General features: G+C 67.6%; 1 protein-coding gene across 1 annotated transcript; it reads right to left on the reverse strand.

The window, feature by feature from the left end:
* Positions 1-1,338: 1,338 nt before the first annotated feature.
* Positions 1,339-10,157, reverse strand: SPAG5 (sperm associated antigen 5; the record flags this gene model as incomplete). Its single annotated transcript, XM_082328134.1, has 25 exons — positions 1,339-1,470; positions 1,559-1,639; positions 1,745-1,819; positions 1,999-2,142; positions 2,227-2,307; positions 2,548-2,659; positions 2,915-3,038; positions 3,192-3,263; positions 3,565-3,718; positions 3,882-4,047; positions 4,354-4,487; positions 4,886-4,967; positions 5,072-5,165; positions 5,237-5,330; positions 5,485-5,619; positions 5,844-5,936; positions 6,193-6,312; positions 6,629-6,763; positions 6,888-6,980; positions 7,112-7,231; positions 7,598-7,790; positions 7,877-8,004; positions 8,185-9,516; positions 9,728-9,829; positions 10,134-10,157. 25 exons carry the CDS (start codon positions 10,155-10,157, stop codon positions 1,339-1,341), a joined length of 4,020 nt encoding a protein of 1,339 aa, XP_082184260.1.
* Positions 10,158-10,183: the final 26 nt, after the last annotated feature.

Raw genomic sequence — 10,183 nt, forward strand, 5'->3', positions numbered from 1 at the left:
CCAGCTGCGTCACCTCCGCTACCGGAGCCAAGCCCCAGCAGCGCAGAGCCCCAGACCCCTGGGGCAGGGTGGGGGCTCCCGCAGACCGGTCCCCCCCGAAAAAAGCTGCCTGAAGCCGGCGCAGGGACAATAGCGGTGTCCTCGCTCACCCCACGGGCCGGCTGCCAGGGCCGAGCGCTGCTGAATCCCCACCGTAAAAGGAGGGCTCAGCCGCCCCGCACGGCCCTAATCCGGGGAGAGGAGCGCGTCTCCCCCGGCGCCGGGCGCAGCCTGAGGCACCACTGCCAGCCCCGAGCCCCGGGGGGCCGTACCCGAGCCCCTGCCAGCAGGGTCACCGCCGCGGCGGGGAGGGAGGCGAGGCCAGGGAGCAGCAAGCGCTGCTTCCCCGTGGGCCACCCACGCACCCGGTAAATAGAGGCGCAACCCTGAACACCTCCGTTTCCTGGGTGCGGGGCACATAAAGGTGGCAGCACCCCGGGTGTCGCAGCAGCCGTGCCGCACGGGGTGGCGGGGCTGTGATGGAGGGCAGGGGAAGGTGATCCCCCCCCGGGCGGGAGAAGCAGGCCATTAAAAACCAGAGCACTTGTTTGAACGCTGCTATTTCGGGCCATGCTGGGGGAGGGAGGTGCCGCAGGGCCCCCGTGGCAGCTGGGAGCATCCTTGGGGTCAGGAGCAGCGGGAGGGGGATCCCGCAGGAGATGCCCTAGCAGGGAAGGAGGGAGGTGAGGCTGGAGCTGTGCTGGGAGCAGGGGGGCCCCCGAGGGAGCCCCCCTCCATGCAGCAGCGGGGGGCCAAGGGGGGGCTGGGAGCAGGAGCTGGCAGAGCTCCCAGCGCCTAGCAGGCAGCGCTCCCAGGGACCCAGGGGATGCTGCACGCCAGAGCCGCGCTGGGAGAGGAACCATCCCCACTCAACAGGCTTGTGGCCCGCAGCCCCATGATGGGGGTGCAGGATGCAGCCTCCGATACCCTCTGCGGGGGGAAGCAGGAGGTGGGGGACATGGAGGGAATCTAGGGCAGGAGGAGGAGCGGGGGCCCGGGGAGGGAAGCTAGGTCAGCCCGGGCGCGCTGGCTGCTGCCGGGGCCGCGGGGTGGGAGCCTGGGGAACGCAGTGCCTTATTGAGAGCAAGCGCTGGCGGGGGGGGTGTGTGTCCCTGGCCAAGCAGGAGAGGCCCTGGGGTGGCAGGGATCTGTGGCCGCGGCCCCGTGACAGGGACGGAGCAGGCACAGGCAGCACAGGCTGGATAAGCTGTTCCCACCTAGAGCACCAGGAACCTCCCGCATCCATGCACAAGGCGGGGTGAAAGCCAACAAAACTTTATTCAACAAATAATTACAGCATTAAGAACAGGAAGGTTTCACACTCGGCTCAGCAGCTTCCTTGTTGCCGCTGGCCAGCTTCAGGCCCAAGTAGCGCAGCAAGCTGTGGACCTCCTGGCGGCCCGCTGCCGCATCGGGGAAGGCCGACAGGACCTGGGGACAGCAGCAGCGTTAGTGACAGCGTTTGGGACGAGGGTTTGTGTTGCTGCAGTCACAGCAAGCGATGAACCACAAACCTCACCTCTTTCATCTTCTCCTGCATCTCCTCATGGGTCCTCAGCACTTTCTGGGTGTGGTGGAGCCTCAACTCCAGCCCCCGGACCTGCGGTGGGAGATGCCTGTCAGAAGCCATCCCAAAATTGGGCAGGGACCGGCCCAGGAGGGAGAGAGGACTAGAGCCAGGGCAGGCCCTCGGGGCTCCCCATACCTGCTCCAGATACTTGTTGGAGAGCAGCAGTCTCTCATCCTCTCTCTCCACAAGAAGCAGCCGCAGTTTGTCCACCTGCAAGAAGAGCGAGCGCTGCTGAGAGCTCATTGTGGGGCGAGAGCCGTGGGGTGGGGGGCTCTCCCCTGCCATCCCACTGGTCGCCTGCTCGAGGAACAAGGTCTGGAGCAGTCCCCTGTCCACGGAGGGGTGGTGACACGAGGAGCCTGAGGCCCTGGCAGCCCCTCTGGCCTCACCTCCTGCCGCAGCAGGACTCGCTCCTGGACATAGTCAGCATCCACCTTGGACTCCTGCCCCCGCACCTCCTCCCACAGCACCTTGGCCTCCGTCTCCGCACGCTGGAGCGAGCGCTTCAGCAGGGAGACCTCTTCCTTCAGCATCTGCGGGGGGAAAGAAGATGCTGAGAGGGGTCCTGCGGCCAGCACCCCCCAGGCGTGCAGCTCGGCCAGGCCCCCATCACGCACCGTGACTTCCCCGCTCTTGTCGATCAGTTGCAGCATCTTCTCTTCCTGCTGTTTCACCACGTCCTGCAGCAACTTCTCATTCTGCGGGGGGGGGGGGGGGGGGGGGAAGAAGCGGTGTCAGGCAGTGCCCAGCCCCAGCCACCCCCAGCACCCCAGGCAGGAGCGGGTTTTCTCATGTTCGAGAAGGTCAGATGAGCCAGGAGCACCCATGGGGCATCGCTGGAGCCAATCACCCAGATTTCTCCGTGTCCTAGATCAGCGCCCGTCCCAGTTTGGCTCTGCCCTGGGGTGAGCGCTGGCCCACTTCTGGCACCGGCTCACCTCTATCTTGCCCCTCAGCGTCTTGTTCAGCTTGCCAATGGTGGCAGCCTGGGTGTCCATCTTCTCCTGGCTCTGGGCCGTCACTGTCTCCAGCTGGAGCTGCAGGTCGGAACTGGAAGGGGACAGCGGGGCTGAGGATTGCAGGTGAGCACAGTGCCGGGTACCAAACCCCCTCCTGAGCATCTCACCAGCCCCGCTGGTGGGAGAGGCCAACCCAGCCAGCTGGAAAGTGCCCTTCTAGCCATGGCAGGAGAGGTCTAATCCAGAGCTGGGGTGAGAGGCAGACCCCAGACAGGCTGCCTGCAGGAGAGGTCGTACCCAGGAGAGCCTGTGCCTGGCCCTCAACATGAGCCCCTGCTGAACTCACAGCTCCGTCTGCAGCGCCTTAAACTTGCTCTGCTCCAGGTCCTGGATGCGGGAGCTCAGCATGGCAAGGTCAGAGACCACAGCTCTCAGCTCCTTCATGCTCTCCAGCAGACCATCCTCAGGCTCTGCGGGCAGGGTAGAGGCTCGTGAGCGGCACGGAGGGAATGTCAGCCCCAGGGGACATGGAGCCAAGCAGGAAGGCATGCCTGCTCGCTCCCCTGTGCAGGCAGCCCTGCAGCTTCAGAGCAGGGTCCAGGGCAGGGTGACAGCCCCAGTACCTATCGGCTTTGGTGTAGAGGCACGTTTGTCCTTGGTAAATGCATTCCCACCTCCGGCAGCTTCATCAGCATCTGTGAGAGGAGAGGGCAGAGGCACTGTGCCCAGCCCTGCATGCTGCGGGGAGCACGACCAGAGCTCACCCAGGCACCCGTCTGCCCCGGGGAGCTCAGAGAAGACCCCAGCCACTCGCATGTGACCCAACCCATGGCTGCCGCAAGGGAACAACCAGGGGATCCACAGGGAAAGGCATGGGGATGGCACCGGGATCTCCTCCTCGCTCAGCACCAGTGCACAGCCCCAGCAGGGGTGGGAGCTATCCCCATCCCCATACAGGGACCCCCACCACCACCCGGACAGCGGGTGCCAGCTCACCTTTCCCTGACACCGCTTTCAGGACGCTGCCCACGAAGGAGGCCCCGGCGCGGTACGGCGTGCGGCACAACGGCACGCGGCAGACGGGGGTCCAGGCACGGTGCGGTGTCTGCCAGCCTGGTGTCCAGGCTCTGCTTGTCGACAGGGCGTCATCCTTCAGAGGGGAGGGAGAGCACAGTGCAGGAGCGCATCTCGTGACAGCCCTGTGCTGCCCCGGTGAGCAGGGGGGGTCTCGAAGCTACGCCATGGAGAGCCACAAGGGTCTGACACCCCCCCAGGCCACCCCCTCGTCCTTGTCCCCGGGGCAGAGCTCCTACCTCTGCTTGCAGAGCAGCCCTGAGGCAGTCAGCGAGCTCCTGCAGCCATATCTTGCTCTCAGTGATGTCTGTGGAGCACCAGGAGATTTTGTCCCTCTTGAGCCGCAAGTCGAGGAGCTCAGCCTTGGTGCTCTCCAGCTCCTTGCCGAGGGCAGCCTGCTCTTCCCTGCAGGATGGCATCAGCCTCAGTAGGAGCAGCTTTCCCACTCCTCAGTGTGGGACAGGGACATTTCCCATGCCTGCCTCCCACTGTGGCCCAGGGGGGTGCAAAACCCATAGATTTAGGTAGCTTCCCCCAAGATGGGGTCTGCTGGGCTTCCCCACAGCCTCTTCCACCCGCCTGGGCAACCACACTTGGCTGGGGCAGCAGTGACTGGAGCCGTGTCCCCCTGTGTGTCCCCCACCTCCCAGGATGGGCTCGATTTCCCAAAAATAGAGGGGTTCAAGCGGAGGCGGTGAGCGGGGTCGGTACCGCAGGTGCTGGTGGGAGTCCATCAGCTCCTCGTACTGCATGCTGCACTCCTGCAGGGCGGCCTGAGAGGACTTCAGCTTGGCCTCCACCTCCAGCAGCTGCGTGCGGGACACATGGTTCTCCTGATTGAGGAACTGCAAGAGGGTGGGGGGACACAGCCATGAGCACCTGCTGACACCCAAGGGGGCCCATTGGGACCCCCAGCACAGTCCCTCCCGTGCCTCAGGGTGCTGTTTCCAATTAGGGGCGGTTTTACCCCAGCAGACCAACCCCTGGAGACCAACAGTTTATCAGGGACATAGGACATGCTGGAGGATGGCACCACGCCTGCAGCCAGGGGAATTATCCCAGAGAGCCGCCCCCTCTCCCCAGGAGTCGCCGCCGGGCAGGATGGAAAGCAGCGCTACGTGCAGGATGTCAGCCGCCCTCCCCCCCCGCGGGAGGGCTAATCCCGCTCCTGGCCGGCGTTCCCGCGAGGCCGCGGCGGGGCCAGCAGCACACCATAGCGCAGGCAGGGTCAGGCAGCTCCTACCTCCCGGCACTCGGTGGCCTCCCGCAGCTCCTGGTACAGCCCATTGCACTCCTGCTGCAGGGTGCTCCTCTCCCGTGACAGCCTGCAGGGAGGGGACGGGATCAGGGGGTGCCACGTTTTGGGGGTGAGGGGTGGCAGGAGGTGGCTATGGGGGGACCAACGCCCTGTCCCAGGGCTCAGACCCACCGGGCCATCTCCTCCCACTGCTCCTTGTTCTCCTGCTGCAGCGCGTCCCGCTCCTGCTCCAGGCTGGCCAGATTCATCATCAGGGAGCTCAGGTCTGTGAGGGGCAGAGCCGTCAGCGCAGGGAGGACAGGGGCAGCTCCAGCCCCCCATGGCACCCACCCCTACCTGCGCTCAGGCGCGAGTTGGCCACCGTCAGCTGCTCCAGCTGAGCCACTGCATCCTGCAGGGCCACTGAGGTCTCCTCCAGCTGGCAGGATGCCTGCAGAGACATTGTGGCCTCGAGACTTGCTTTGGGCTGCTCTTCCCCATGGGGTGTTCCCACACCAAGGGTGCCTCGAGTCCTCCCGTGCCTGGGGGTAGCCGGGCAGCAGGGGAGCATCCCAGGCACCGCTCAGCGCTAGGCAATCCCCTACCTCCTCCTTGGCTTGAAGAGCTTCCTCCGCTCGCTGCCTCATAGCGTCCCGCTCCTCCAGGCTGCTCTGCAGCTTGCCGGGCACGCTCTCCAGGGCAGCCTGGCACCGGGACACCAGAGCCCTCGCCTGCTCCCACTGCAAGGGGAGATGGCACTGGGCAGCGCTGAGCACGGCTCGGCCACGCCGGCTGGTGGCTCTGCCCTGCTGCGTGACCAGGGATGGGTCTGGCAGCCAGGCTGCTCGCGGTACCCAGGGCACAAAGCGCTCCGAGACAGAGCAAAGCGGCACCAGCCTGGACTGCGCCAGCATGGAGGCAAGGGGCTGAGCCTGCCGCCGACCCTCACGGGGACACCCCTCACCTCCGTGTCCAGGGCTTTCCTTTCCTCCTCCAGTTTTTCAAAGGTGATGTCTATGAATTCCCGGGAATGCTGAGTCTCAGCAGCCAGGGATGCCTGCGGGGCAGGAGAGACGGGTCAGTGCTGCCGCAGTGGAAGAGCCACATTCCATGGCTGTGGAGGGAGGCGAGCGCCAGCCCCAAGGCCGGATCTGCGGCAGCTTCCCAGCAGCAGCATCAAGAAACTTCTTATGGACCCAAGCCCATTGGCAACCATTGCTCAGAGCATCACCCAAGCCCAGGACATGGGGATGCCCTTCCAGCCCCTCTGGGACCCGGGGGGAGGCAGTCGGAGGTGCCCACCCGCTCAGTACCTGCTGGTCGATGGCTTCCACCAGCAGCGTCCCCAGCTCTCGCTGGGAGGCCAGGCTCTGGTCGCGGGCACTGATCTGGGCACTGGCGTGGGCACGGAAGGACTCCAGGAAGCGATCGGCCTGCCGCGGGAAGGATGCTGCTCTGGGCACGGGGCTGCACGAGGGGCAGCTCCCAGGAGCCACCCCCACACGCTGCTGCAGCCCAGGGCTCCAGCTCCCAGAAGGACACAGCCCAAGCCAAAAACCCATCGCAAGAGCTCCAACCGCCCCAGGCAGCCACAGCCCCCCTGGCCTTCCAGGGCCACATCAGGCTTTTCCCCCCAGGTGCCAGAGAGACCTTCCCCCTCCGCAGAGATGGGCAGAGAGGCAGGATGCCCTACCAAAGGCACGGGGATGGCAGAACCTGCTCTGACCACCCCACCGGCTGCCTCCCTACCTCCTCCTTGGCTCGGAGGGCTTCGTCCACTCGCTGCCTCATGGCGTCCCGCTCCTCCAGGCAGCTCTGCAGCTTGCCAGGCACACTCTCCAGCACAGCCTGGCACCGCAACACCAGGGCCCTCACCTGCTCCTGCTGCAAGGGGAGACAGCACCAGGAGGCACCAGCTATAGCTGATGGCTGCCGTGTGTGCCAGCAGCACCGGCATCTCCCAAAACCCAGGGGGAAGAGTGCCCAGCCCGGCTGCATGGGGGCTCACCTCCCGGTCGAGGGCTCCCTGCTTATCCTGCAAGCTCTGAAACATGGCACCCACGTGGCCCCGAAACAGGAGGCACTGCCTGCTCCAGGCACTCTGGGGAAGGGACAAGGGCACCAGCACTCAGGCAGCGCTCCCAGGGCCGGCACAGGCAGCACCGGGCACATGCGCACCCTGCCAGGCTGAGACCCAGCACGCTCATTGCACGCCAGCCAGCCGAGACACACCATCTCTGCGGTGGTTAGCTCCAGCTCCCGCTGCAGGTCCTGCTCCGCTCCCCGCTGCCGCTGCAGAGCCTCTGTTTTCTTCCGCAGCTCGAGGCAGAGGTTGCAGTAGATCTCTTCCTCCTAAGGGCACCCCAGTAGAGCAGAGGGGCCTTCGCACCAGCCCCGCTCCACCCTGGGGTCCAGCGAGAGCCATTTGGCGGTGACACCTCCCATCCCCCCCTCCCCACGCGTGCCAGGGATGTTTCCCTGCACAAAGGATTCAAACCCAGCAAACTCAGCAGGTTGAGCCGGGCACAATAATGCAGCCAGACCAGCACCAGGCACGTGATGCAGGGCACCGTGCCGTGCCGCAGCAGCCCTGCTTTACGTCTGCTCCGCTGGGCTGCAGTCCAGCCAGGGCCACCAACCCAGCGGTGGCACGTGGGCACCATCACAGTGCTGAGGCCATGGAAAATGGGGTGGCATAGCCCCAGCAAGAGCTCTTACCCCCTTCAGGTGGGCGACGTCTGTCTGCGTGACTGCATCCCTCTGTTCGGCTGGCCCCGCGCCGGGCAGCGGCCGCTGGCTCTCCTGCCAGCTGCGCAGCTGGAGCGAGAGGACTTGATTGACGATGAGGGTGCTCTCCAGCCACCCCTCCAGCTCTGCCCGTGGCAGGGACTTCAGGTGCTCCTGGGGACAGCTGGGGACAGAGAGAAGGCTTGGGGCAGGGAGAGCCCGTGGGTGCCACAGCCCTGTCGGGGGGGGGAAGGATGTCCCCCCACTTACTGCCAGAGCAGGGAGTCTGTTTCAGCAGCGCTGTGCTTGGTGCAGGGGGGGCCACCCGCAGACGTGTTCATGCTCCTCTCCTGCAGGTCCCGGGGGGTCATGAAGGTGCCGGCAACTGCCATGGGCACAGGGGTGACGCTGGTGCTGGCGACCGCCATGGGCACAGGGGTGACGCTGGTGCCGGCGACCGCCACGGGCACAGGGGTGATGCTGGTGCCGGCGACCGCCACGGGCACAGGGGTGACGCTGGTGCCGGCGACCGCCACGGGCACAGGGGTGACGCTGGTGCCGGCGACTGCCACGGGCACAGGGGTGACGCTGGTGCCGGCGACCGCCACGGGCACAGGGGTGACGCTGGTGCCGGTGTCCCGCTGTGGCGCAGGCAGGGGCAGGCTGTGCTGCAGGGACTCCAGCACGGACAAGGTGTTGAGGCTCTTCTCCAGCCACGCCAGCGGCAACACCCAGGACTCGGCACCCAGGACCACCTCGGGCGAGGGGATGGCTGTTGCCTCCGACCCGGCATGCTCCGACCTACCTGCCTCAGTGGGAGGGGGCCCCTGCTCTAGGGGGGTAGGGGCTGGGGACTCGGCCCCCTCAGGGGTGTCTTGGCAAGGCAGGGGACCTGCACTCCCGTCTCCAGCCGGGGGCTCAGGGGCCACGGGGCTGCAGGAGACGTCAGCAGGCACCGCTCGCCAGCCATGGAAGGGAGCTTCCCGCGGGGTGGAGCTGGTGCCAGGGAGCCCAGGGGTGCAGGGTGCTAGAGTGGTGCTGCCCAGGGAGTTTGGGGTGCAAGGCACTGAGCTGATAATGTCAGGGGGCCCTGGGGTGGTGCTGCCGCCGGGGGGCTCTGGGGCACACAACACCAGGACTGGGCTGCACAGGGGGGCCGGCAGAACGCTGCTGGGGGGTTCTGGGGTGCTGGGCCCCAGGACTGGGCTGCACAAGGGGGCCGGCTCGGTGCTGCCGGGGGGCTCTGGGGTGCTGGGCCCCAGGACTGGGCTGCACAAGGGGGCCGGCTCGGTGCTGCTGGGGGGCTCTGGGGTGCTGGGCCCCAGGATTGGGCTGCACAGGGGGGCCAGCTCGGTGCTGCCAATGGACGCCAAGGTGCTGGGCCCCAGGACTGGGCTGCACAGGGGGGCCGGCTCGGTGCTGCTGGGGGGCTCTGGGGTGCTGGGCCCCAGGACTGGGCTGCACAGGGGGGCTGGCTCGGTGCTGCCAAGGGACGCCAAGGTGCTGGGCCCCAGGACTGGCTGGGTGCTGCCAGGGGGCTCTGGGGTGCTGGGCCCCAGGACTGGCTGGGTGCTGCCGGGGGGCTCTGGGGTGCTGTTGGGGAGCTCTGGGGTGCAGGGCCCTGGAGTGGAACTGCCAGGGGACTCCAGGCTGGTGCTGCTGAGGGGCTCGGGGGCACCAGGCACCAGGGTGGGACTCCTGGGGGGCTCCGAGGTGCTGGGCCCCAGGGCGGGAGTTCGAGGGGTCTCTGGGATGGTGCTGCTGGGGGGCTCCGGGGGGCAAGGCACCAGGGGGGTGCTGCTGGGTGGGCGCAGGGCAGCACTTCGGGGGGGTCCTGAGTTGCAGGGCACCGGGGCAATGCTGCTGGGGGGCCGCCGGGTGCAGGACACTGGCGTGGCACAGTCATGGTCCTGCAGGACATTTGGGGGGGGGGGAAGGTGTCAGGGCTGCCCTCCCCTTCCCCCCAGCACCCCATAGCCGTTTCCCCCAGTCTCCCCATTTCCCCCACCCCAGTAGTTATACCTGTCCCCCCACTGCCCCGGTAGCCCCCAGTATCCCCAGTTCCAGTACACCCCGGCCCCCCAGCCGCCCCACCCCGGTTCCCGCCCCCCCCGCACCGACCTTGAGCCGCAGCCGGCGGAACAGCGGGGTCAGCCCGGAGTGGTCGGCGCCCGCCTGCAGCCGCTGCTCCCGCAGGGGGCCGCGCCAGGGCGGCTGCTGCGCCTGGGGACGAGGGGGCACCGGGGGTCACCGGCGGCACCACCGGGAGCGCTACGGCCCGCACCAGGCCCGCCGCCCCCGGACACCCCTGCACGGTCGGTGCCGCCCCACCAGGACTCCCACACCCCCCCAAAGGCTCTCTCCGCCGCCCCGCCGGGACCCCCCACCCACCCCGGGGCTCTCTCCGCCGCCCCGCCGGGACCCCCCACCCACCCCGAGGCTCTCTCCGCCGCCCCGCCGGGACGCTCGAACCGGTACCCCCCCCGCCTGCCCCGTGCGGAGCCCCCCGGCCCCGGGCCGCACTCACGGCGGGGGTGCTGGCGGCCTGCATGGCCCCGCTCCCGGCCCGCTCCCGTT

Source organism: Platalea leucorodia (assembly GCF_965183815.1).
Source record: "Platalea leucorodia genome assembly, chromosome: 16".
In the NCBI taxonomy this organism is placed as follows: domain Eukaryota; kingdom Metazoa; phylum Chordata; class Aves; order Pelecaniformes; family Threskiornithidae; genus Platalea; species Platalea leucorodia.